We start from the raw sequence: 27,885 nt of genomic DNA, 5'->3' as shown, positions 1-27,885 counted from the left end.
AATTGAGGGGACATGGAACTTTTTCACCCAGAGAGTTATGAATTTGTGGAATTCTCTGCCACAGAGGGCAGTGGAGGCCAAATCACTGGATGGATTTAAGAGAGAGTTAGATAGAGCTCTAGGGGGCTAGTGGAATCAAGGGATATGGGGAGAAGGCAGGCACGGGTTACAGATTGTGGATGATCAGCCATGATCACAGTGAATGGCGGTGCTGGCTCGAAGGGCCGAATGGCCTCCTCCTGCACCTATTTTCTATGTTTCCATGTTAGGTCTACTCCGCCATTCAACCATGGCTGATCTATCTCTCCCACTCAACCCCATTCTCCTGCCTTCTCCCCATAACCCCTGTATTAATCAAAAATCTGTCATTTTCTGTCTTAAAAATATTCATTTACTTGGCCTCCAGAGCCGTCTGTGGCAATGAATTCCACAGAATCTCCACCCTCTGATTAAATAAATTCCTCCTCATCTCCTTCACAAAAGGTACGGCCTTTACTTCTATGGCCTCTGGTCCTAGACTCTCCCACTAGTGGAAACATCCTCTCCACATTCATTCCATCAGGCCTTTCACTATTCAGTAAGTTTCAATGCGATCCATTCTCATCCTTCTAAACTAAGCTGTGGGTAAAATATTTGCCCTCCTTCAAATAGGCAGGATCTGTAGTGGTAAATCTTGGTCAACACTAGGTAGAACACAGAGTGCTGGAGTAACTCAGCGGGTCAGGCAGCATCTGTGGAGAGCATGGATAGGTGACGTTTCACAGAGTGCTGGAGTAACTCAGCAGGTCATGCAACATCTGTGGAGAACATGGATAGGTGACGTTTCACAGAGTACTGGAGTAACTCAGCGGGTCAGGCAGCATCTGTGGAGAGCATGGATAGGTAACGTTTCACAGAGTACTGGAGTAACTCAGCGGGTCAGGCAGCATCTCTGAAGAACACGGATAGGCGAAGCTTTGGGGCAGGGTCCATTTTCAAAATGGATAAGGGTCGGCGACGTTTTGGGCCAGCACTGTATGGTGACACGGTGGCGAGGCAGTACATAACAGCAACAGAATGCCTGACTGGCAACCCTCACTGATAAAGTATTTGTAATAATGTTGATTACTGTAGAAAACTTGCTTTTGATAGAAGCACATTTGATTGATCGGCTCTATCCTCTGACGACCGAAGAATGATGTTACCATTTGAATGCATCATTAAAAAAACACATTTTTTTACCTCACCCCAGTGCCTTAGTGATATTTTAGTGGAATGAATGATTCTTCCCACTTCAGATTTGGCAGTCACTAAACCAGTTATGAAATGTATCACAAAATGCTAGAGTAACTCAGCGGGTCAGGCAGCACCATGAGTTAGTTACTCCAGCATTTTGCGATACAATAGACAATAGACAATAGACAATAGGTGCAGGAGGAGGCCATTCAGCCCTTCGAGCCAGCACCGCCATTCAATGCGATCATGGCTGATCACTCTCAATCAGTACCCCGTTCCTGCCTTCTCCCCATACCCCCTCACTCCGCTATCCTTAAGAGCTCTATCCAGCTCTCTCTTGAAAGCATCCAACGAACTGGCCTCCACTGCCTTCTGAGGCAGAGAATTCCACACCTTCACCACCCTCTGACTGAAAAAGTTCTTCCTCATCTCCGTTCTAAATGGCCTACCCCTTATTCTCAAACTGTGGCCCCTTGTTCTGGACTCCCCCAACATTGGGAACATGTTATCTGCCTCTAATGTGTCCAATCCCCTAATTATCTTATATGTTTCAATAAGATCCCCCCTCATCCTTCTAAATTCCAGTGTATACAAGCCCAATCGCTCCAGCCTTTCAACATACGACAGTCCCGCCATTCCGGGAATTAACCTAGTGAACCTACGCTGCACGCCCTCCATAGCAAGAATATCCTTCCTCAAATTTGGAGACCAAAACTGCACACAGTACTCCAGGTGCGGTCTCACCAGGGCCCGGTACAACTGTAGAAGGACCTCTTTGCTCCTTTTGATACTTTTGATTTGTACCAGCATCTGCAGTTTTCTTCCTACAGTTATAAGATGTGTTTTTCTGCTGCCTCACAAGCCGCCTGGTTGAAGTTAGACTGTAGTTATGCATCTCTAAACTAAAACAAAACTATCATTTTATTTACCCTATCAGATTATTGTTCCCTATATCATTGATATTGTGGTATTTTCCAATCTAGATTGAAAAGATCACCAGAAACCAGACACAGAACGATAGTATCACTAAATGCTGGTGTGACTCAGCAGGTCAGGCAGCATCTCTGGAGAGAAGGACGTTTCGGTCACAGGACGATTATTTTTTGAAGCCGAGAGCAGAGCTCATTAAAATTGTAGTTTAATTGCAAGCTGCGTGCTCGCATTTAATTTATTTCCTTTCTTCTTTCACTCGCTGGAAGCAACGCAAGGCTGCAGAGGTGTTGGTTCACAGCCGTGCTTTACTCAAATTACCCCATCTCACACGTCAGCTATCAGAGCAGAGCTGCCCCTGGCAATGAGCAGGTGGGTGGAGCACCTCCTCTCCTGGCTCAGTGCTGCCTCATGCAGCCTCAGCACAACGCTCTACAGGAGAGGGCAGGTCCACGCCTCTCGACACTGCCAGCAATATCCAAACTCCTCTCCCGTGCAAATGCAGCGGGGCTTAAAGGATGTGGAGAGAGCAGTGAACTGGGCCTGTAGGCGGCACGGTGGCGCAGCGGTAGAACTGCTGCCTCTCGGCGCCTGAGACCCGGGTTTCCACCCTGACCACAGGTGCGTTTGGAAGGAGGAGTTTGCACGTTCTCCCCGTGACCTGCGTGGGTTTTCTCCAGGCGCTCCGGTTTCCTCCCACACTCCAAAGGCGTGCGGGTTTGTGGGTTAATTGGCTCGGTAAAATTGTAAGTTGTCCCATAGAGTTGCTGCTTTACAGCGAATGCAGCGCCGGAGACTCAGGTTCGATCCTGACTACGGGTGCTGCACTGTAAGGAGTTTGTACGTTCTCCCCGTGACCTGCGTGGGCTTTCTCCGAGATCTTCGGTTTCCTCCCACACTCCAAAGACGTACAGGTATGTAGGTTAATTGGCTGGGTAAATGTAAAAATTGTCCCTAGTGGGTGTAGGATAGTGTTAATGTACGAGGATCACTGGGCGGCACGGACTTGGTGGGCCGAAAAGGCCTGTTTCCGGCTGTATATATATGATATGATATGATATGTGCGTGTGGGACAGGGTTAATGTGCGGGGGTCGCTGTTTGGCATGGACTCGGTGGACCGAAGGGCCTGTTTCCTTGATGTATCTCCAAACTAAACTACACCATCGTGAGGCAAGAATGGTCCCCATTGGGTCAAACAATGGGAAGCAGCTATTTAATGTCAGTTTCGGAGTACTGCAGTCACATGATAAATGCAAAGCTACATGGTGGAATCATTTACAATCATTTGAAAGGCAAAGGTTCGAGTGGTTTTGACAAAGCACCTAGTATGGAGTTCACCAGCACAGAAACAGGCCCTTCAGCCCATTCGTCAAGTACCACCCTCCACTAGTCCCATCGCAGGCGGCACAGCGGTAGAGTTGCTGCCTCACAGCGCCAGAGATCCGGGTTCAGTCCTGACCACGGGTGCAGTCTGTACGGAGTTTGTACGTTCTCCCCGTCTCAGTCTACCCCACGACTGAAGAGGGAGGAGTTATACAGTTTGATAGCCACAGGGAAAGGTGGCAGTGCGGTGGCGCAGCGGTAGAGTTGCTGCCTTACAGTGAATGCAGCTCCGGAGACCCGGGTTTGATCCCGACTACGGGCGCTGTCTGTGCGGAGTTTGTACGTTCTCCCCGTGACCCGCGTGGGTTTACTCCGAGACTTTTGGTTTCCTCCCACACTCCAAAGACGTACAGGTTTGTAGGTGAATTGGCGTGGTAAATGTAAAAATCGTCCCTAGTGGGTATAGGATAGTGTTAGTGTGCGGGGATCGCTGGTCGGCACGGACCCGGTGGGCCGAAGGGCCTGTTTCAGCGCTGTATCACTAAACTAAACTAAAAAGGATCTCCTGTGGTGTTCTGTGCTGCTTCTTGGTGGAAGAAGCTGTTAACATGCGGGATTACAGTTCCCGGGCTCCTGTTCCCTCTTCCCTCTGGAGCTCTCAGTGCCCAGCAAGGTGAGAGTATGGCCAGGGTGATGTGGATCTTGGATGATGTTCAATTTACTGTCACATGTGCCGAGATACAGGGAGAAGCTTTTTGTTGCGTGCTATCCAGTCAGCGGAAAGAGGTCAGGACCGCTCTCTAGTTGGTGAGAGGACGGTTCAGTTGCCTGATAACAGCCGGAAAGAAACTGTCCCGGAATCTGGAGCTGTGCGTTTTCACACTTCTGTACCTCTTGCCCCGATGGGAGAGGGGAGAAGAGGGAGTGACCGGGGGGGGGGGGGGGGAGACTGGGTCCTTGATTGTGCTGCTGGCCTTGCCGAGGCAGCGTGAGGTGCAGATGGAGTCAGTGGAAGGGAGTTTAGCTACGTTCTTGGGGCAGCACTTCCTGTAGGTTACTGCAGTGGTGGGCAGGGCAGTGCCCATGGTAGGCCGGGCAGGGCCCACCATATCCTGTAGGTTACTGCACTGGTGGGCAGGGCAGTGCCCGTGGTAGGCCGGGCAGGGCCCACCATATCCTGTAGGTTACTGCAGTGGTGGGCAGGGCAGTGCCCGTGGTAGGCCGGGCAGGGCCCACCATATCCTGTAGGTTACTGCAGTGGTGGGCAGGGCAGTGCCCATGGTAGGCTGGGCAGGGCCGACCATATCCTGTAGGTTACTGCAGTGGTGGGCAGGGCAGTGCCCGTGGTAGGCCGGGCAGGGCCCGTGGTAGGCCGGGCAGGGCCGACCATATCCTGTAGGTTACTGCAGTGATGGGCAGGGCAGTGCCCGTGGTAGGCCGGGCAGGGCCCACCATATCCTGTAGGTTACTGCAGTGGTGGGCAGAGCAGTGCCCGTGGTAGGCCGGGCAGGGCTCACCACTTCCTGCAGGTTACTTTGCTGTGGGGGGTTCGGGTTTCACTGTTTCCACAACTGTCGTTGATGTGACAGTGAACGAAAAAGCACCAACTTTGGATGCATCGAATTTCACCGTGACTTGTCTCATGTGACGATAAAGTGTTCATTCTTTCATTCATTCATTCAATGAACCTTGTAAATCTATATATATATATTACTAAAACTTATCTTGTTTGTTTGTTTGTCAGTTGTCTGGTTTTACGTAACCCGGAATACAGCCCAAACGGTACACGATGGCGCAACAATTTTAGGCCCACCTCACTCACCATTGGCCTGCGGTTCAAATGGTTGTTATATTTTAAAGGTTATTCACTTTTTAAACTTTAATAAATCCCTTTTCCACTTGCCCTGCCCGTCTGCCACGCCTGCGCAGTAATACCTCCGTGTTCCACGTCACAATGGGAACCCAATGGGGCCCGTTGATCTAATACTTTCGTAAGATGGCCGCTGGATCCGCGCCCGCGCAGATGGGGCCCGTTGATCTAATACAGGCGCTCCCTGGCCTACCATGATTCCACTTACCAGATTTCAACTTTGCAATGGCACAAACGGCGGGGGGGGATAAGGGGGGTTGAGGGGGGATGGAGTAGGGTGAGGGATAAGGGGGGTTGGGGGGTGGAGTGGGTGAGGGGAGATGGGGGGGGATAAGGGGGGGTGGAGGAGTGGGTGAGTGGGAAGAGGGGGGGAGGGGAAGAGGGGGGGGAGGGGAAGTGGGGGGAGGGGAAGAGGGGAGGGGAAGAGGGGAGTGGAAGGAGGGAGTGGGAGGAGGGAGTGGGAGGGGGGAGGGGGAGTGGGGGGAGGGGGGCAGTGCTAGACCAATGCAGGAGAGGTTTGGACCCAACAGGTCCATGCCCGTCTAGTAGGACATAATATGGAGACGCTGTGTTGCGTGAGGGTCGATTACCTGCTAGGTAGTTGTATGGCCAGGTACGGAGAGATGCTCCAGGCCAGGTTAACATTATCCTTCCACTGCTTCTCATTCAGGCTGATGTACTTGGACCTCCAATTTGCAATGCTGGCTTCACCCGCCTGGTCCATTGCCAGCTCAGGGGCTGAGAGAGGGTTATACCATGTGGTGAGACGTTCGATTTCACTCGCCTACGTATCGAAAAAGAAAGGAATCACTTTTAGTTCCGTGACGCGGTGTGGGAGCAGGCCGCTCGGTCCACACCCAACAGCTGATCTCCCGTTCACACACGTTTGCATCCGACACACTTAGGGGCCATTTACAGAAACCAATCATCCTACAAATCTGCAGAAGGGTTCCGACCAAAGATACTAGAGGAACAAGATAGACCACTCGACCCTAAAAACCGTCGCACGTCACGGCGCCATTTTAGTCGGCAGAAACTTGCAGAGACATTTTAAAAGAAAAATAACAAAAACCTGTGAATTGATAGATGAGATATATTCTGCATTTTTATGGTATCATCACACACACTGTTCCCCCAAAACACTGATTACACTGCGAGTGGCAGAGCGAGCGGCAGGTTTTGCTTACTAAAATGGCTCCTTTGCGTACTACACTTCAGTATAGTCGATTTGAACGGAGTGGTCCTCTAGTATCTTTGGTTCCGACCCAAAACGTCACCCATCCTTTTTCTCCCTCACATCTGACTGATTGACGATGGGGAAATGGCATAACCCGTGCATACAACTGACTACCCACGATAATGGCCCTCAAAGGACCACTTGTGTGGAAAAACTCTACTCTAACTATTGAACAAAGGTGAGCTTTCAGGTCGAGGAGAAGGGTCTCGACCCGAAACGCCACCTGTTCCTTGTCTCCAGCGATGCTGTCTGACCCGCTGAGTTACTCCAGCTTTTTGTGTCTATCTTTAGTAGTAATATTTCCAATTATGAAAGGCTTGGATTGAGTGGATGCAGAGAGGATGCTTCCATTCATCGGAGAGTCTAGGGCTCTGGGCTCAGAATTAAAGGACGCTCCTTTTGGAAGGAGATGAGGAGGAAGTTCTTGAGTCAGAGGGTGGTGAATCTGTGGAATTCTTTGCCACAGAAGGCAGTGGAGGCCAAGCCAATGGATATTTTAAAGGCAGAAATAGATAGATTCTTGATTAGTACCCGTGTCAGGGGTTCTGCGGAGAGTCAGGGGAATGGGGTTAGGAGGGAGAGATAGATCAGCCATCATTAAATGGCGGAGTTGACTTGATGGGTCGAATGGCCTAATCCTGCTCCTATCACTGATGACCATATGATCATTCTGAAGGAGGGTCTCGACCCAAAACATCACCCATTCCTTCTAGATTTTTTAGATTTAGATTTAGAGATACAGCGCGGAAACAGGCCCTTCGGCCCACCGAGTCCGCGCCGCCCAGCGATCCCCGCACACTAACACTATCCTACACACACTAGGGACAATTTTTACATTTACCCAGTCAATTAACCTACAAACATGTACGTCTTTGGAGTGTGGGAGGAAACCGAAGATCTCGGAGAAAACCCACGCAGGTCACGGGGAGAACGTACAAACTCCGTACAGACGGCGCCCGTAGTCAGGATCGAACCCGAGTCTCTGACGGCGCTGTATTCGCTGTAAGGCAGCAACTCTACCGCTGCGCCACCGTGCCATGCATCTACCGAGATGCTGCCTGACCCGCTGAGTTACTCCAGCATTTTGTGTCTACCATATTGCTGGCTTTGGCACTGCAATTCGGCCATTGAGGGATGTGGCTTAATGAACTGGGGCGCGTACGGCACTGCTCTGCCTCTCCATCACTTTGATCGACAACTCACCAACAAGGACAAGAGAAGGGTGCGTCTCTTCATGTAGTACTTGTGCAGTTGTGTGCCTTTGTTGGTCTTCTTTGACAAGCCTAGTTGGGAGATAGTGGAAGATTTTAATCAGGTTACGCCTTAGGAACTGAACAATGTCGTGCACCGGCCTTCCTCAGGCACACCCTACACAGAGCACGTTAATTTAAGATTGTTAATAACACTGTGTGACTTTAATTAGACCGCAGCTACCAGGTAACACGACACACCATCAAGGACAGAAAGCCATGCTGTGAGAGAAAGCCAAGCAAAGACAATTTATTTTTAAAAATCTGCTCTTTAAAAATAATGCTAATCCCAGCCACCTTTGCAAAGGGGAGCAACAAATACGGAATTATACGAAGAAAATATATTTAATCGGCGTCTACGCATGCAGTGATCGCAGGATGTGATAATCACACACGTTACGAGACCAGGATGCAGAGTTGCGTTGAGTTTATCAGTGTCAGGTGTACCGGGGTGCACAGCGAAACGCTCGTGCTATCCAGTCGGAGAGAAAACTCTACAGGTGCTGCCCGGCCCACGATACTTCGGCTCGCGATAGTTCGACTTTGCCATGGTGCAATGTGGAATTCTCTGCCTCAGAAGGCAGTGGAGGCCAATTCTCTGAATGCATTCAAGAGAGAGCTAGATAGAGCTCTTAAGGATAGTGGAATCAGGGGGTATGGGGAGAGGGCAGGAACGGGGTACTGATTGAGAATGATCAGCCATGATCACATTGAATGGCGGTGCTGGCTCGAAGGGCCGAATGGCCTCCTCCTGCACCTATTGTCTATAAAAGGCAGCGACCCGTAGCGTGATCGCGTGTGTTACGATGCATTTCGACTTACAATACTTTTGTGTTTTCGATTGGGTTTCTCGGAACGGAACCCCATCGGAAGCTGAGGGGCACCTGTAGATGTGATTTACAGTCAGGCCGTCCGCAGTGCAGGGACTAAGGGTGGAGGGTAGGACAGCGATGGGATAATTAGACGGCAGGGGCCAGTCGACAGCACGGGGAGCAGGTGAGCATGCTGGGAGGGGCAAGCCAAGCCAAACGCACTTCCAACATCGAGATGTAAACGGCACGTCACCTGATTTTTTGGAGATGGTCGACATTCCACTGGAGAGTGGGTAGGTATTGATCCAGCCTTGCGCAGACTGCTGCCGGGACCCAACCGTGATGTCAAGGTTGTTCCGCGAGTCGGCCACAATTAGTGCAGACAGGGTATTCACAGGGGGGTCCTGGTTCTCTGAGGAACAGTGTTCCACGCGTTAAGTTTAAGGCCAGCATTTCTCCCTTGTACCACCATAACACAGCAGTAACTCAATTTTCTTTCAAAGGCAAGAGAGTATGAGCGATGAACGAACGAATGAATGAATAAGTTAATTGGCCAAGTATGTACGCCTACAAGGAATGTGCCTTGGTGCTCCGCTCGCAAGCAACAACACGGTAGCGCAGCGGTAGAGTTGCTGCTTTACAGCGAATGCAGCGCCGGAGACTCAGGTTCGATCCTGACTACGGGTGCTGCACTGTAAGGAGTTTGTACGTTCTCCCCGTGACCTGCGTGGGTTTTCTCCGAGATCTTCGGTTTCCTCCCTTCAAACATGGCTGATCTAACTTTGCCTCCTTATCCCATTATGTTGAAAGACTGGAGTGGCTAGGCTTGTATACACTGGAATTTAGAAGGTTGAGAGGGGATCTTATCGAAACGTATAAGATTATTAAGGGGTTGGACACGTTAGAGGCAGGAAACATGTTCCCAATGTTGGGGGAGTCCAGAACCAGGGGCCACAGTTTAAGAATAAGGGGTAGGCCATTTAGAACGGAGATGAGGAAAAACATTTTCAGTCAGAGAGTTGTAAATCTGTGGAATTCTCTGCCTCAGAAGGCAGTGGAGGCCAATTCTCTGAATGCATTCAAGAGAGAGCTAGATAGAGCTCTTAAGGATAGCGGAGTCAGGGGGTATGGGGAGAAGGCAGGAACGGGGTACTGATTGTGGATGATCAGCCATGATCACATTGAATGGCGGTGCTGGCTCGAAGGGCCGAATGGCCTCCTCCTGCACCTATTGTCTATTGTCTATTAACCTACAAACGCGCACGGCGTTGGGACGTGGGAGGAAACCGGAGCGCCCGGAGGAAACCCACGCGGTCACAGGGAGAACGTGCAAACTCCACACACGGACAGGATGGAACCCGGGTCTCTGGCGCTGAGAGGCAGCAGCTCTACCACCTGTGCCATTGTGCCGCCCACTGCACTTCCATATACACCGTGTGTTGGTCTTATCCAGCTGAGACTCGGATTCATGCCAACAAGGAATTTCATTCAGCCTGTGTACACGACAATAAAAGAATCTGAATCGGGATTTGCGAGGGGTTGGTACAGTAGTTCGAGTTAAACGGAGCTAACTTGGGTTAAGTAGTGGAAAAAGGAACTGCAGATGCTGGTTTAAACCGAAGCTAGGCACAAGAAGACGGAGTGACTCAGTGGGTCAGGCAGCATCTCTGGAGAGAAGGAATGGGTGACGTTTCGGTTCGGAGAAGGTCTCGACCCGAAACGTCACCTATTCTGTCTCTCCATGGGTCAAGTAATATTACATTGAAACTGAAAATCAAATGGCGATGGGCGGCTTTGTGGCGCAGCGGTAGAGTTGCTGCCTTATAGCACTTGCAGCGCCAGAGACACGGATCGTTCCCCACTACGGGTGCCGTCTGTACGGAGTTTGTACGTTCTCCCTGTGACCTATGTGGGTTCCCTCCCTCCCTCCGAGATCTTCGGTTTCCTCCCACACTCCAAAGACGTACAGGTTTACTTGTTGAGTGTAGAAATTGTCCCTGGTGTGTATGGTCATGTTAATGTCGCTGATTGGCGCGGACTTGGTGGGCTAAAGGACCTGTTTCTCTAAACTAAACTAAACTAAACTGAGGGCAGGCAAGGACTGCAAGAAAGCATGAATGTCAAGGCGTCATTGGCAGTGTGAGCCAACACCAGCCCTAGTGAGAACCACATCAACAGGGAAAGTTGGCCAGTTTCCCTCCCCACAACTGCACCACAGGATTTGCTCAACATGCCTGGTCTAAAACATCAGCTCCCGAAGAGATCCTGGCCAGAATTCAAAGAAGGGAGAGAAACCAAGTTACACCAGAGGTCTCGAGTTATCACTGGCACTTCTGACTCTAGACTTTAGTGATTATTGGTCCGAGAAGACGATTGTGTACCATCTCAATAGATTTAGACTTGAGAGATACAGCACAGAGACAGGGTACGGCCCATCGAGTCTGTGCCGATCAGCGATCATCCCGTACACCAGTACTATCCTACACACCAGGGACAATGAGAGAGAGAGAGAGAGAGGGGGAGAGGGAGGAAAAAAAGAGAGGGAGGGGGAGAGGGAGGAAAAAAAGGGAGGGAGGGGGAGAGGGAGGAAAAAAAGGGAGGGAGGGGGAGAGGGAGGAAAAAAAGAGAGAGAGGGGGAGAGGGAGGAAAAAAAGAGAGAGAGGGGGAGAGGGAGGAAAAAAAGAGAGAGAGGGGAGAGGGAGGAAAAGAGAGAGAGGGGGAGAGGGAGGAAAAAAGGAGAGGGAGGGGGAGAGGGAGGAAAAAAGGAGAGGGTGGGGGAGAAGGAGGAAAAAAAGAGAGAGAGGGGGAGAGGGAGGAAAAAAAGAGAGGGTGGGGGAGAAGGAGGAAAAAAAGGGAGGGAGGGGGAGAGGGAGGAAAAAAAGAGAGGGAGGAAAAAAAGAGAGGGAGGAAAAAAAGAGAGGGAGGGGGAGAGGGAGGAAAAAAGAGAGGGAGGGGGAGAGGGAGGAAAAAAAGAGAGGGAGGGGGAGAGGGAGGAAAAAAAGGGAGGGAGGGGGAGAGGGAGGAACAAAAGAGGGGGAGGGGGAGAGGGAGGAAAAAAAGAGAGGGAGGGGGAGAGGGAGGGGGAGAGGGAGGAAAAAAAGAGAGGGAGGGGGAGAAGGAGGAACAAAAGAGAGGGAGGGGGAGAGGGAGGAAAAAAGGGAGGGAGGGGGAGAGGGAGGAAAAAAAGAGAGGGAGGAAAAAAAGAGAGGGAGGAAAAAAAGAGAGGGAGGGGAGAGGGAGGAAAAAAAGGGAGGGAGGGGGAGAGGGAGGAAAAAAAGAGAGGGAGGAAAAAAAGAGAGGGAGGGGGGGAGGGAGGAAAAAAAGAGGGGGAGGGGGGGAGAGGGAGGAAAAAAAGAGAGGGGGGGGAGGGAGGAAAAAAAGAGAGGGAGGGGGGGAGGGAGGAAAAAAAGAGAGGGGGGGGAGGGAGGAAAAAAAGAGAGGGAGGGGGGGAGGGAGGAAAAAAAGAGAGGGGGGGGAGGAAAAAAAAGAGGGGGAGGGGGGAGAGGGAGGGAAAAAAGAGAGAGAGAGAGAGAGAGAGAGAGAGAGAGAGAGAGAGAGAGAGAGAGAGAGAGAGAGAGAGAGAGAGAGAGAGAGAGAGAGAGAGAGAGAGAGAGAGAGAGAGAGAGAGAGAAAAAGAGAGAGAGAGAAAAAGAGAGGGAAAGAATGAGAGAGGCATTTGTGGATAATCATACTACATTTCCTCTTTGGTTTTTAATGGAATCTCACAAAATTGAATTAGTTAGGGATAAAAATAGGCATGTCGTAAACCATGCTGCTTAAAGTGCCTCAAGACCAAACAGAAAATGAATGCATTTTGTGATAAAATCATTTTTGTTCTTCATGAATGAGCATGGACTGGGCAGGTACCCGATGGAAAGGCTGGTTGAATGTCTGATTAATGACGCCTATTTATATATTTGCTTTTAATGTTGCGCATGTCTCCCACAGGACTGCCGAAACACAGCCGCAAAGAAAACACGCTGCACTGGAAGAGGATGCACTCTGGAGAGGGATCAAAGTCATGGTCGGAGATGGATCTGAAGAGATCTTAAGAAGCTAAACTAATTTCTCTTCTCAGAGCCTGCCAGTTAGCCACATTCACAACCCTTCAAGATCACAAGATCGTCAGTGATAGGTCCAGAATTAGGCCATTCGGCCCATCAAGTCTACTCCGCCATTCAATCATGGCTGGTTGATATCTCTCCCTCCTAACCCCATTCTCCTGCCTTCCCCCCCCCCATAACCTCTGACACCCGTACTAATCAAGAATCTATTTCTGCCTTAAATATATCCACTGAAATGGCCTCCACAGCCTTTTGTGGCAAAGAATTCCACAGATTCACCACCCTCTGACGAAAGAAATTCCTCCTCATCACCCTCCTAAAAGAACGTCCTTTAATTCTGAGTCTAGGACCTGTCGTCCTAGAGAGACCCTTCTTCAGACTCAGCCCAAAACGTCACCCATTCCTTCTCTCCAGAGATGCTGCCTGTCCCACTGAGTTACTCCAGTATTTTGTGTCTATCTTCGATTTAAACCAGCATCTGCACTTCTTTCCTACCCAGGGACAATTTCTACATACACCAGGCCAATTTACCTGCATACCTGCACGTCTTTGGTGTGTGTGGGGGGGGGGAACCGAAGATCTCGGAGAAAACCCACGCGGGTTAGAAACATAGAAAATAGGTGCAGGAGGAGGCCATTTGGCCCTTTGAGCCAGCACCGCCATTGATTGTGATCATGGCTGATCATCCACAATCAGTAACCCGTGCCTGCCTTCTCCCCATATCCCTTGACTCTGCCAGCCCCTAGAGCTCTATCTAACTCTCTTTTCAATCCATCCAGTGAATCGGCCTCCACTGCCCTCTGTGGCAGAGAATTCCACAAATTCACAACTCTCTGGGTGAAAAAGTTTTTTTCTCATCTCAGCTTTAAATGGCCTCCCCTTTATTCCAAGACTGTGGCCCCTGGATCTGGACTTGCCCAACATTGGGAACATTTTTCCTGCATCTAGCAGACTTGATGGGAAGAATGGCCTGATTCTGCTCCTTGAATTCTCACCTCAGCTTTAAATGGCCTCCCCTTTATCCTTTATTCTTAGACCGTGGCCCCCGGTTGAATCCCGAGGTAGGTTACATGGAGAATGGACAAACTCCGTACAGACAGCGCCCGTAGTCAGGATCGAACCCGGGTCTCCGGCGCTGAAAGCGCTGTAAGGCAGCAACTCTGCCCGCTGTGCCACCATGCCACCCCGGGTCCAAGCTTTACTTTTGTTCCTTACCTGGAGGGACCAGTTGGTTTGCATTGAGGTATTTCTTATCGGAGAACATGGCCGTCCAAAACTTGATCATGATGCTGATATCCTCCCGCAGTCTCTTCTCCTCCTGAGTGGGGTATTTAGGCGCAACGCTGAAAGAATTAGAAAGGGTGAAATCAGACTGCTTTTGACGGACCACAGAAAGACAGAAACAGTCGAGCTAGATGGACGTGGTCACCTGAAATAGTCAAAGGCGGTGGAGTAGACCTTTTCTCTCAGGACATTCCGGATTGTGGTGTTGGAGATCACGTCAGCATGCAGCAGAGCGAGCCCGAGAGTCAATAACCTGGAGGAGCAAACATTAGAGCCGTTAGATCCGCAAGAACTCAGTGGCTGGTCAATGCTTCTTGTAACACCTCTCCACGTATTATTGGAGTAGCGCAGCAGTAGAGTTGCTGCCTCACGGCGCCAGAGACCCGGGTTCCATCCTGACCTCGGGTGCTGCCTGTGCTTAGTTTGTACGTTCTCCCCATGACCCGCGTGGGTTTTCCCCGTTTGCTCCGGTTTCCCCCCACACTCCAAAGACGCACAGGTTTGTCGGTTAATTGGCTTCTGTAAAATGTCCCTCGTGTGCAGAATAAAACTAGTGTATGGGGGATCGCTGGTCAGTGTAGACTCGGTGGGCCGAAGGGCCTATTTCCACGTTGTATCTCTGAACCAAATACCCAAACTATTTAGTTGAGAGATGCAGTATGGAAGCAGGCCCTTAGGCCCACTGACCATCGCTCACCCACTCACACCAGTGATCGGACATTGCTGGCTTTATCTTGCATCAAATGTTATTCCCTTATCATATATCGACAAACTGTAAATAGCTTGTTTCTAATCGGCAGGTGGGCGGCACGGTGGCGCAGCGGTAGAGTTGCTGCCTTACAGCGAATGCAGCGCCGGAGACCCGGGTTCGATCCTGACTACGGGCGCCGTCTGTACGGAGTTTGCACGTTCTCCCCGTCACCTGCGTGGGTTTTCTCTGAGATCTTCGGTTTCCTCCCACACTCCAAAGACGTGCAGGTTTGTAAGGTTAATTGGCGTGGTAAATGTAAAAATTTACAAAAAATGTAAAAAGTGGGCACAGGACAGTGTTAGTGTGCAGGGATCGCTGGTCGGCGCGGACACGGTGGGCCGAAGGGGCCTGTTTCCGCGCTGTATCTCTAAACTAAACTCATCATGTATTGTCTTTCCACTGACTGGTTAGCACGCAACAAAAGCTTTTCACTGCACCTCGGTACACGTGACAATAAACTAAACCGAACACTTTTCCCATCCACTCCCGACACACGAAGGGCCATTTTACAGACAATAGACAATAGGTGCAGGAGGAGGCCATTCGGCCCTTCGAGCCAGCACCGCCATTCAATGTGATCATGGCTGATCGTTCTCAATCAGTACCCCGTTCCTGCCTTCTCCCCATACCCCCTGACTCCGCTATCTTTAAGCGCCTACAGAGGCCTATTAACCTCCAAACCCGCACGTCTTTGGGATGTGGGATAGAAACAAGGCCACTGGGAGGTAGCCCACGCTGTATCTCGAAACTAAACTAAACCTTCCAATGGGGACACCCAACTAAGGCCTTCACTGCTCCCTCAGGTGTAATTAAAGTATCCCTGAGCATGAAGGATGAGAGGGGATCTAATAGAAACATATACAATTTTTAAGGGATTGGACAGGCTAGATGCAGGAAAAATGTCCCCCATGTTGGGGGAGTCCAGAACCAAGTCACAGTTTAAGAATAAGGGGTAGGTCATTTAGGACTGAGATGAGGATTTTTTTTTTCAGTTGTGAATCTGTGGAATTCTCTGCCACAGAAGGCAGTGGAGGCCATTTCACTGGAGAGTTAGATTTAGTTCTTAGGGTTAACAGAATCAAGGGATATGGGGAGAAAGCAGGAAAGGGGTACTGATTGAGGATGATCAGCCATGATCACATTGAATGGCGGCGCAGGCTCGAAGAGTCGTATGGCCTCCTCCTGTACCTATTGTCTATTGTCTACTGCACCGTAACTAGGTCTGAACGAATTCCAGTGGCATGTTCGTGAGCCGACACCACTGTATTTTTTTACGTGCAGTTTTGCCACGGTACACGTTGGCACCGCACTAGAAGACGGACACAAAATGCTAGAGTATCTCAGCGGGTCATGCAGCGTCTCTGGAGAGGAGCAGTGGGTGACGTTTCGGGTCGAGACCCTTCTTCAGACCCCAGACACGGGAATTGTAGTCCCTTTCAGCCCGTCGGTTGATTGCTTTTACTACATTAATTGCCAGAAGATCTATTTTATTTAAATGGAAAGACTCTAATCCTCCCACCACACTCCATTGGTATTCTGAAACGATATCATGTTTAAATTTAGAAAAAATTAGGAGTGATATTGTTGAACCCTCGATTAAATTTGATAGGACTTGGGGAAGCTTTATTCAATATTTTCACACAATATAAGTTGTTCCCTCTCCAGCCGTTATAATAATTTTTTACCTTTATTTGGTGGAACAGATTTAACGACAAACAGGGGTCTAAACTGTTGACATTTTTTTTTTGCAGCCCAGATTCTGTTTTGTTTTGGGGTTTTTTGTTTGCTTATTTTAGTTTAGGGGGTAAATTTTTATTTTTAATTTTTTTAATTTTTATCTGTAAAAAAAAAATATATATATAAGTTCTCTTTTAACCTTTTATCTATAATTACACAGAGACTGGGAGGTCTATACCCTATATGTATTTTGAAACTGGATTTATATTAATAATAATATTTATATAGCGCTTTTCACTCAAAGACGCTTTACAGGGATTATTAGAACATAGAGAAGAAAATAAATCGATAAATAAGTAAACGAACAGAAAAAGGAGACAGAAGGTGAGGTGACGGTCAGTGGTTGAAGGCAGTGCTGAACAGGTGAGACTTCAGCGATGTTTTGAATGTGGTGAGTGAGGAGGAGTCTCTGATGGTTTGGGGTAGTGAGTTCCATAGGGTGGGAGCAGCGATGGAGAAAGCCCTGTCCCCCCAGGATCTGAGTTAAGGCTACATTTGTTGTTAATGTAATCCTGATCCCTATGTATCACTATCACTGTTATGCTTTTTTTTTTGTTGAAATTTAATAAAAAGATTTGAAAAGAAAGAAAGAAAGGATTTGTCCGTGGCACTGCACTAGAGCTCAGTTTTAGATTCAGCTTCGTTTATTGTCACGTGTACCGAGGTACAGTGAAAAGCTGTTGTTGCGCGCTAACCGGTCAGCGGAAAGACAACACGTGATTACAATCGAGCCGCTCACAGTGTGCAGATACACGATAAGGGAATAATGCTGAGTGCAAGGTAAAGCCAGTAAAGACGATCTAAGATAGTCTTGCTGCTTTACAGCACCAGAGTTCAATCCCGACTACGGGTGCTGTCTGCACAGAGTTTGCACGTTCTGCCCATGACCTGCCTATGTTTTCTCCGTGATCTTTGGCTTCCTCCCACCCTCCAAAGACTGACAGGCTTGTAGATTTTTAGATTTTTTTTAGAGATACAGCGCGGAATCAGGCCCTTCGGCCCACCGAGTCCGTGCCGCCCAGCGATCCCCGCACATTAACACTATCCTACACACACTAGGGATGGTTTTTTTACATTTTACCCAGTCAATTAACCTACATACCTGTACGTCTTTGGAGTGTGGGAGGAAACCGAAGATCTCGGAGGTTAATTGGCTTGGTATAAGTGTACATTGTACCGAGCGTGTGTAGGATAGTGTTGGTGTGGGGGGATCGCGGGTCGGTGCGGACTCGGTGGGCCGATGGGCCTGTTTGTGCGCCGTATCTCTAACCTCCGCTTGAAGAGCACGTACTTGAATCTTGGCCCGATGGCAGCCACGTGTCTGTTCAAAATCCCCTTCGACCCACCGACGGTCATCGAGAGGGAGCGCTGCAGAAGGCTTCCAAAGATCTCCACTTGGTCCGCACTGCAGTACTTGGCAATCTCAAACCTTTGCACCAGAAACTAAAGCAGAGGTGCATAAGAATGAAGGCGTGCAATAAGTGTGCTTGTGGTAACAGTAAAGGAATGTCTAAATCTAATCTGCAATGGAGTCTTTGCTAGTACAAAGGTGTGAACTGCATTGAGAAAACACGGACATGCTGTCTAAAGATCATGCAATGCCATTGACCTTGGGCCAAGTCAGTCATGCAATAACAACTTGTGGTTGCTTTGATAACATCGGGTGCCTTACAATTTATACAATATCAATGGGTTTCCAGCAGCTTGCCGGCCAAACCACAGAGAGCTGCCCTTTAGTTACAGCCAGTCATCACGTGTTGGTTTTGTGTTCATCTGGCTTCCTCTTCAAGGGCACCTTTATGGATAACCAGCAAGGCAAAGTCACCCGTCAGCCTCCTGCCATCGTGCCTGCACTGCACGTAGCGTTACACGTGAAGACCAGGGTAGTGTTGCCCAGGGTGGTGTTGCCCAGGGTGGTGTTGCCCAGGGTGGTGTTGCCCAGGGTGGTTGCCCAGGGTGGTGTTGCCCAGGGTGGTGTTGCCCAGGGTGGTGTTGCCCAGGGTGGTGTTGCCCAGGGTGGTGTTGCCCAGGGTGGTGTTGCCCAGGGTGGTTGCCCAGGGTGGTGTTGCCCAGGATGGTGTTGCCCAGGATGGTGTTGCCCAGGGTGGTGTTGCCCAGGATAGGGTAGTGTTGCCCAGGGTGGTGTTGCCCAGGGTGGTGTTGCCCAGGGTAGGGTTGCCCAGGGTAGTGTTGCCCAGGGTAGGGGTGTTGCCCAGGGTAGGGGTGTTGCCCAGGGCAGTGTAGTGTTGCCCAGGGTAGTGTAGTGTTGCCCAGGGTAGTGTAGTGTTGCCAGGGTAGTGTTGCCCAGGGTGGTGTTGCCAGGGTAGTGTTGCCCAGGGTGGTGTTGCCCAGGGTGGTGTTGCCCAGGGTGGTGTTGCCCAGGGTAGTGTAGTGTTGCCAGGGTAGTGTTGCCCAGGGTGTTATTGCCCAGGGTGGTGTTGCCCAGGGTGGTGTTGCCCAGGGTGGTGTTGCCCAGGGTAGTGTTGCCCAGGGTAGTGTAGTGTTGCCAGGGTAGTGTTGCCCAGGGTGGTGTTGCCCAGGGTAGTGTTGCCCAGGGTAGTGTAGTGTTGCCCAGGGTAGTGTAGTGTTGCCAGGGTAGTGTTGCCCAGGGTGGTGTTGCCCAGGGTGGTGTTGCCCAGGGTGGTGTTGCCCAGGGTGGTGTTGCCCAGGGTGGTGTTGCCCAGGGTAGTGTTGCCCAGGGTAGTGTAGTGTTGCCAGGGTAGTGTTGCCCAGGGTGGTGTTGCCCAGGGTAGTGTTGCCCAGGGTAGTGTAGTGTTGCCCAGGGTAGTGTAGTGTTGCCAGGGTAGTGTTGCCCAGGGTGGTGTTGCCCAGGGTAGTGTTGCCCAGGGTAGTGTAGTGTTGCCCAGGGTAGTGTAGTGTTGCCCAGGGTAGTGTAGTGTTGCCCAGGGTAGTGTAGTGTTGCCCAGGGTAGTGTAGTGTTGCCAGGGTAGTGTTGCCCAGGGTGGTGTTGCCCAGGGTGGTGTTGCCCAGGGTGGTGTTGCCCAGGGTGGTGTTGCCCAGGATAGGGTAGTGTTGCCCAGGGTGGTGTTGCCCAGGATAGGGTAGTGTTGCCCAGGGTGGTGTTGCCCAGGGTAGTGTTGCCCAGGGTGGTGTTGCCCAGGGTGGTGTTGCCCAGGGTGGTGTTGCCCAGGGTGGTGTTGCCCAGGGTGGTGTTGCCTTCTCGTCTCTTAACTCCCCTTTAAACTCTCCCCCTCCCAACCCAAAGGCCCGTCCTCTGGCACTTGCCTCTATCCAGATGTGGTGGGGCGTCACCTCTGGGGGACAGGGGATGGGCTGGCTCTCCTCGGAGGCTGCCAGAGGGTCAGCTTCTCGCTTCTCTTCGGAGAAAAGGCCTATCCTCTGCTGCGTGGTCATCTGCCAGGCCCCCACCATCTCCCGCATGAACTGCAAATGACAGCATCCGTCAGCGTCACTTCAGAGTCCACCCACCCACTCACCCACTCACTCACTCACTCACCCACTCACTCACCCACCCGCCCACCACCCACACTCACAAACCCACACTCACCCACTCACACTCACCCACCCACTCACCCACACCCACCCACACTCACCCACACCCACCCACTCACAAACCCACACCCACCCAGTTACCCACCCACGCATTCACTCACAAACCCACACTTACCCACTCACCTACACACCTCACAATCACCCACACTCACCCACCCACTCACCCACCCACCCACACTCACCCGCCCACACTCACCCGCCCACCCACCCACTCACTCACCCACCCACACTCACCCGCCCACACTCACCCGCCCACCCACCCACTCACCCACCCACACTCACCCACCCACACTCACCCACCCACACTCACCCGCCCACACTCACCCGCCCACCCACCCACTCTCACCCACTAACCCACCCGCCCACCCACCCACACCCTCACTCACCCACCCACCCACACCCACCTACCCACCCACTCACCCACACCCATACCCACCCACACCCACCTACCCACCCACACCCACCCACACCCACCCACCCGCCCACACCCACCCACTCGCCCACACTCACCCACCCGCCCACCCACACTCACCCGCCCACACTCACCCGCCCACACTCACCCGCCCACCCACCCACTCACCCACCCACCCACTCACCCACACTCACCCACCCACACTCACCCGCCCACACTCACCCGCCCACCCACCCACTCTCACCCACTAACCCACCCGCCCACCCACCCACACCCTCACTCACCCACCCGCCCACACTCACCCACCCGCCCACACTCACCCACCCACACCCATCCACCCACACCCACACTCACCCACCCGCCCACCCACCCAGGTGCCACACTGACCGGCACTTCGATGCCATTCTTTGCAGCCAGCAGCCACTGCCAGCAGGCGACTGCGGTCTCCATCCCCATTGCTGTGAACATGCGTAGAGGGGCCCAGCACAGATGGTGAAGGAGCTGTGGGTCACAAACTGCGGGGAGGCAGAGCACAAAACACGCACACATTACACTACATTACATCACACTACATTATTTCCAGTCATAGTTAGGAGTCGAGAGTTTTATTGTCGTGTGTCCCAGATAGAACAATGACATTCTGACTTGCAACAGCACAACAGAGTGTGTAAACACAGTGCACTGTAACTCCTTTGACTCCTCCCACTTCATCCAAACCAGAGGCGTAGCTATGGGCACTCGCATGGGCCCTAGCTACACCTGCCTCTTTGTCGGGTACGTCAAACAATCCCTGTTCCGGGCGTACACCGGCCCCATCCCCGAACTCTACCTCCGCTACATCGACGACTGCATTGGTGCTACCTCTTGCACCCATGCAGAACTCACTGACTTCATACACTTCACTTCCAATTTCCATCCTGCCCTTAAATATACCTGGACTATCTCCGACATCTCCCTCCCGTTTCTGGACCTCACCATCTCCATCACAGGAGACAGACTAGTGACGGACATTTACTATAAACCCACTGACTCGCACAGCTATCTGGACTACACTTCTTCCCACCCGGTCCCCTGCAAAAAGTCTATCCCCTACTCCCAATTCCTCCGTCTACACCGCATCTGCGCCCGGGATGAGGTGTTTCACACTAGGGCATCAGAGATGTCCTCATTCTTCAGGAAACGGGGCTTCCCCTCCTCCATTATAGATGAGGTTCTCACTCGGGTCTCTTCTACATCCCGCAGCTCCGCTCTTGCTCCCCCTCCCCCCACTCGTAACAAGGACAGAATCCCCCTTGTCCTCACCTTCCACCCCACCAGCCAGCGAATCCAACAAATCATCCGCCAACATTTCCGTCACCTACAACGGGACCCCACCACTGGCCATATCTTCCCATCCCCTCCCCTCTCTGCGTTCCACAGAGACCGTTCCCTCCGTAACTCCCTGTTCCACTCGTCCCTTCCTACCCAAACCACCCCATCCCCGGGCACTTTCCCCTGCAACCGCACGAGATGCAACACCTGTCCCTTTACCTCCCCCCTCAACTACATCCAAGGACCCAAACAGTCTTTCCAGGTGAGACAGAGGTTCACCTGCACCTCCTCCAACCTCATCTATTGCTTCCGCTGCTCTAGATTCAACTTATTTACATCGGCGAATCCAAGCGCAGGCTCGGCGATCGCTTCGCTGAACACCTGCGCTCGGTCCGCGTTGGCCAAACTGATCTCACGGTGGCCGAGCACTTCAACTCCCCCTCCCATTCCCAGTCTGACCTTTCTGTCATGGACCTCCTCCAGTGCCATAGTGAGGCCCACCGGAAATTGGAGGAACAGCACCTCATATTTCGCCTGGGCAGCTTGCAGCCCAGCGGTATGAACATCGACTTCTCCCATTTTAGATAGTTCCTCTGTCCCTCTCTTCCCCTCCTCCTTCCCAGATCTCCCTCTATCTTCCTGTCTCCACCTATATCCTTCCTTTGTCCCGCCCCCCCTGACATCAGTCTGAAGAAGGGTCTCGACCCGAAACGTCACCCATTCCTTCTCTCCTGAGATGCTGCCTCACCTGCTGAGTTACTCCAGCAGCCCTCAGCCTCCTGTGCTTCACGGGGGGAAAAAGTCCAACCTCTCCCTGAGATTGCTCAGGCCCGCAAACCCTGGCAACATCCTCATGAATCTTTCTCCCCACTCCTGCCAGCTTAATGACATGTGCACGTGCAACTTAATTATCCCGCTCAATCCCAGATGGACGACAAGACAGTTATGTGGCAAGAAACATTAGTGGGGAAATAACGCAGTTTGTAACCAACACGGCACATATTGCTGCAATTATTGATCACGGAAAGCTCCACCATTGTAGATTAAACAACTGCAGAACTCATCACTGGCTCTGTTAAATGGCAGCATTAACTCAGACTGAACCTCGGAGGCGGCTGCCCTTCACTGATGCAAAGCTCAGCTATTGCAGGGAGACGCTATTAATTAAAGACAGCGCTTGGCTCGAAGTGTCAATCTTGCTGATTTACAAGGAAGAAAAGTTCGTCTTCCTGTTGGCTGGAATATACTGGAGCGGCTAGGCTTGTACACACTGGAATTTAGAAGGATGAGAGGGGATCTTATAAGATTATTAAGGGGTTGGACACGTTAGAGGCAGGAAACATATTCCCAATGTTGGGGGAGTCCAGAACCAGGGGCCACAGTTTAAGAATAAGGGGTAGGCCATTTAGAACGGAGATGAGGAAAAACATTTTCAGTCAGAGAGTTGTGAATCTATGGAATTCTCTGCCCCAGAAGGCAGTGGAGGCCAATTCTCTGAATGCATTCAAGAGAGAGCTAGATAGAGCTCTTAAGGATAGCAGAGTCAGGGGGTATGGGGAGAAGGTAGGAACGGGGTACTGATTGCGAATGATCAACCATGATCACATTGAATGGCGGTGCTGCCTCGAAGGGCCGAATGGCCTCCTCCTGCACCTATTGTCTATTGACATCAGTAAAATGCAAAGCTCCATAATTCTTTTCTGTATTACAACAAAAGCATGATTTTCACTTAACTCCTCCGCTTTAACTAGGTTTTCTCTGAGGGTTTTGCACCCCCTCCTGACTCCTCATGGGTAATAAATTACCGTTTGACAGTACTCGCTGGAGTTTAGAAGAATGAGGGGGAAAACCACGTTGAAACGTACAGAATAGTGACAGGCTTAGATAGAGTGGATGTGGAGAGGATGTTTCCACTAGTGGGAGAGTCCAGGTCTAGAGGGCACAGCCTCACAATTAAAGGGCGTTCTTTTCGGAAGGAGACGAGGAAGAATTTCTTAATTAATTAATAATTTTTTTGGGGTCATGTGCAAGTTGGCACAGGGTCAACGATACAATGAAATGTATTTGACAAGACAACGGGTCACCTCAGCAGTAATATCCCAAGGATAAATAAGATAAAAATGACATTAGTAAGGAAAAAAGACAATATTAAAATAGGTAAAAAGACAATATTAAAAATAATCAACATGTATGATGTGAAATGTGTTTGAGTTCAGAAGCCTGATGGCCTGATGGTAGAAACTGTTCTTTAGTCTGGTGGTATGCTCAGCCATACTCCTGTAACGTCTGCCTGACAGTAACAAGGAGAACAGCCCATGTACTGGGTGGCTGTGGTCCTTGATGATGCTGCGTGCCTTCCGCAGGCACCGCCGGTACAACATGTCCTGAATGGCCGGGAGACAGTTGCCAGTGATGTGCTGTGCCGTCTTCACCACTCTCTGTAGTGATTTGTGGTTGTGGGCAGAACAGTTCCCGTACCAGACTGTAATGCAGCCCTTCAGCAGGCTCTCGATGGTGCATCTGTAGAGGTTTGTGAGGATGCTGGCGTTCATGACAAACCTCCTCAGTCTTCTCTGGAAAAAGTGCCGCTGGCGGGCCTTCTTTGTTATTGTGTCCGTGTGCAGTGTCCAGGAAAGGTCCTCAGTGATGTGCACACCGAGGAACTTAAAGCTGCTGACCCTTTCAGCCTCAGCATCACCGATGTGGATGAGGTGTCCACTCCCCCTGCTGTCTCCTGTAGTCCACGATCATCTCTTTAGTTTTGCTGACATTGAGAGAGAGGTTATTTTCCTGGCACCAGCTGTTTAGAGCCTTTACCTCCTCTCTGTAGGCCGTCTCATTGTTGTCTGTGATGAGGCCCAAGATGGTCGTTTCGACAGCAAACTTTAGGATGATGTTTGAGCTGTGCTTAGCAGTACAGTCGTGTGTGAACAGGGAGTACAGGAGAGGAGAGGCGTGCAGTGTAGGTTCACTAGGTTAATTCCCGGAATGGCGGGACTGTCGTATGTTGAAAGACTGGAGCGACTAGGCTTGTATACACTGGAATTTAGAAGGATGAGAGGAGATCTTATCGAAACGTATAAGATTATTAAGGGGTTGGACACGTTAGAGGCAGGAAACATGTTCCCAATGTTGGGGGAGTCCAGAACCAGGGGCCACAGTTTAAGAATAACGGGTAGGCCATTTAGAACTGAGATGAGGAAAAACTTTTTCAGTTAGAGAGTTGTGAATCTGTGGAATTCTCTTCCTCAGAAGGCAGTGGAGGCCAATCCTCTGAATGCATTCAAGAGAGAGCTGGATAGAGCTCTTAAGGATAGCGGAGTCAGGGGGTATGGGGAGAAGGCAGGAACAGGGTACTGATTAAGAATGATCAGCCATGATCACATTGAATGGCGGTGCTGGCTCGAAGGGCCGAATGGCCTCCTCCTGCACCTACTGTCTATTGTCTATATAGGACTGAGCACACAGCCCTGTGGTGTGCCTATGTTGAGGATCAGTGAGGAAGAGGTGTGGCTGCCAATTCTCACCACCTGGGGTCTGCCCGTCAGGAAATCGAATATCCATCCGCAGGTGGAGGTTTCCAGTCCAAGATCAAGGAGCTTGGGGACGGGTGTTGAGGGAATAATAGTGTTGAATGCCGAGCTGTAGTCAATAAAGAGCATTGTCACATATGTATTTCCTTTGTCCAGGTGGGTGAGCGCAGTATGTATTGCCATGGCGATGGCATCGTCCGTGGCCCTGTTTGGTCTATATGCAAACTGAAGAGGGTCCAAGGTGTCAGGGAGTGAGGAGCTGATGCTAGTTTTCACTCGTCGCTCGAAGCACTTGATGATGACTGATGTCAGGACGGTAGTCATTTAAACAGGAGATCGCTGGTTTCTTTGGAACAGGAACGATGTTGGATGCTTTGAAGGAGGTGGGAACCACAGACTGACTCAGAGAGAGGTTGAAGATGTTGGTGGACACCCCTGCCAGTTGATCAGCACACGCCCTGGAATACCATCCGGCCCTGGAGCTTTGCGGTCGTTGACCTTTTTGAAGGACCGCCTCACGTCTGACATTTGTAAGGACAGTGTGGTAGTCCCCCTGCACACCTGTGGACTCATGGTGGGCGCTGTGTTGTCTGCATCAAACCGGGCGTTAAAGGTGTTATGCTCGTCCGAGAGCGATGCACTAGGCTGAACAGTGCTCCTGTTTTTCCCGTTGTAGTCTGTGACGCAGCGTAATCCACTCCACATGCGTCTGGAGTCCGAGCTGTAGTAGTTAGATTCCACTTTGTTTCTGTAGTCTCTCTTGGCTTTCCTGATGGACTCCCGGAGGTCATATCTGGCTGCCTTGTCGGCGTTGAGGTGGCCTGAGTTGAAGGCAGTAGTCCGTGCTTTAGGTTTAGCATGGATTTCCCGTCCGACCCGTCAGGGTTTCTGATTTGGGTAAGTGCAGATGGTGGCTTTTGGAACCACATCATCGATGCACTTACTTATGTAGCCTAAGACAGAGTCTGTGTATTCGTTGATATTGCCTTCTGCCGCGTCTTCAAACATCTGCCAGTCAGTTGTGTCAAAGCAGTCCTGGAAGGCCTCATCGACCTCATTTATATATAACCCTGGAAACCGGTTTTTCCTGTTTTAGTTTCTGCCTGTATGCAGGCAGCAGTAGAATGGAACAGTGATCTGCCTTACCAAAAGCAGGGCGAGGGAGGGGCTTATAACAGTCTCTGAATGGGGTGAACCAGTGGAAGTCTTTGCCACAGAAGGCCATGGAGGCCACGTCAGTGGATATTTTTAAGGCAGAGATAGATTCTTGATTAGTACGGGTATCAGAGGTTACGGGGAGAAAGCAGGAGAATGGAGGGAGAAATAGATGAGCCATGATTAAATGGTGGAGTAGATTTGATGGGCCAAATGGCCTAATTCTACCCCTATCACTTATGATCAGTCTGAAGAAGGGTCTCGACCCGAAACGTCACCCATTCATTCTCCCCTGAGATGCTGCCTGACCTGCTGAGTTACTCCAGCATTTTGTGAATAAATGCCTTCGATTTGTACCAGCATCTGCAGTTATTTTCTTACACTTATGATCTTATGATTACTCGGTGACACTGACAGGTCCTTCTGTTCTTACAAAACAGCTAAGCCACAAGATGTGATTCTTTGGCTGCCAAAGATGCTGCCTGACTCGCTGAGTTACTCCAGCTTTTTGTGTCTACCTTCGGTTTAAACCAGCATCTGCTGTTCCTTCCTGCACTTTAATTTCTCTCTGTTCTAATGTCTGGTAGCTCTCCAGTAGAGATCAACTTATTACGATAATCGAATCTATAAATGTAATGGTATTACTGTCATGCTGTGAACTTATAACGGGGCTATTCCTCACCCTCCCTGTGGATCAGCAGGGCTGTGAGATTGAACATGGACTGCGTGTAGGCTTCGGACTTGACTGAATCCAGGGCTTCCATCAGTTTTTTAATTATGATCTTGTTCAGGTCAGTCTGCCAGCCGGTCGCTTCGGAGAACTGGATCATTCCCGACACCTGCAGGGAAGAGGGAAATGTTGAAATGGAGCAAGATGCCGGATAACACGACCAGTAGCACAATCACTGGAACACCGACCGACGACATACGCAGAATGCAACAACTTTGCCTTTGTTATCCTTCACCTCAGTTCTAGTTTTTTAGATTTAGATTTAGAGATACAGCGCGGAAACAGGCCCTTCGGCCCACTGGGTCCGCGCTGCCCAGCGATCCCCGCACACTAACACTATCCTATACCCACTAAGGACAATTTTTACATTTACCCAGTCAATTAACCTACACACCTGCACGTCTTTGGAGTGTGGGAGGAAACCGAAGATCTCGGAGAAAACCCACGCAGGTCACGGGGAGAACGTACAAACTCCGTACAGACGGCGCCCGTAGTCAGGATCGAACCTGAGTCTCCGGCGCTGCATTCGCTGTAAGGCAGCAACTCTACCGCTGCGCCACCGTGCCGCCGATTTCGAGCTTACAGCTTTCGAGGTACAGCTTTCGAGGTACAGCTTGGAAACAGTCCCTTTGGTTCACCGAGTCCATGCCGACTAGTGAACTAGTTTATTCACAAAATGCTGGAGTAACTCAGCAGGTCAGGCAGCATCTCAGGAGAGAAGGAATGGGTGACGTTT

At 50.7% G+C, this 27,885-nt stretch overlaps 1 protein-coding gene across 2 annotated transcripts in view; it reads right to left on the bottom strand.

The window, feature by feature from the left end:
- pi4kab (phosphatidylinositol 4-kinase, catalytic, alpha b) overlaps positions 1 to 27,885 on the bottom strand; it is a 137,085-nt gene that overhangs the window by 33,553 nt on the left and 75,647 nt on the right. Inside the window, exons 31-39 of one of the 2 annotated variants that reach the window (XM_078421447.1) lie at positions 27,102 to 27,258; positions 20,808 to 20,935; positions 19,721 to 19,879; positions 17,766 to 17,917; positions 14,132 to 14,239; positions 13,918 to 14,045; positions 8,892 to 9,050; positions 7,780 to 7,859; positions 5,930 to 6,123 (exon numbers count right to left, since the gene is read on the bottom strand). In XM_078421447.1, coding sequence (XP_078277573.1) covers positions 5,930 to 6,123; positions 7,780 to 7,859; positions 8,892 to 9,050; positions 13,918 to 14,045; positions 14,132 to 14,239; positions 17,766 to 17,917; positions 19,721 to 19,879; positions 20,808 to 20,935; positions 27,102 to 27,258 — 1,265 coding nt within the window. The remainder of the gene's footprint in view (positions 1 to 5,929; positions 6,124 to 7,779; positions 7,860 to 8,891; positions 9,051 to 13,917; positions 14,046 to 14,131; positions 14,240 to 17,765; positions 17,918 to 19,720; positions 19,880 to 20,807; positions 20,936 to 27,101; positions 27,259 to 27,885) is intronic. The other variant, XM_078421448.1, reaches the window with a different exon arrangement.

This window comes from Rhinoraja longicauda, chromosome 25 (assembly GCF_053455715.1).
Source record: "Rhinoraja longicauda isolate Sanriku21f chromosome 25, sRhiLon1.1, whole genome shotgun sequence".
Classification (NCBI taxonomy): Eukaryota; Metazoa; Chordata; class Chondrichthyes; order Rajiformes; family Arhynchobatidae; genus Rhinoraja; species Rhinoraja longicauda.
Note: the sequence above shows the minus strand (reverse complement) of the source record. Positions and strands in the feature narration are given on the sequence as shown.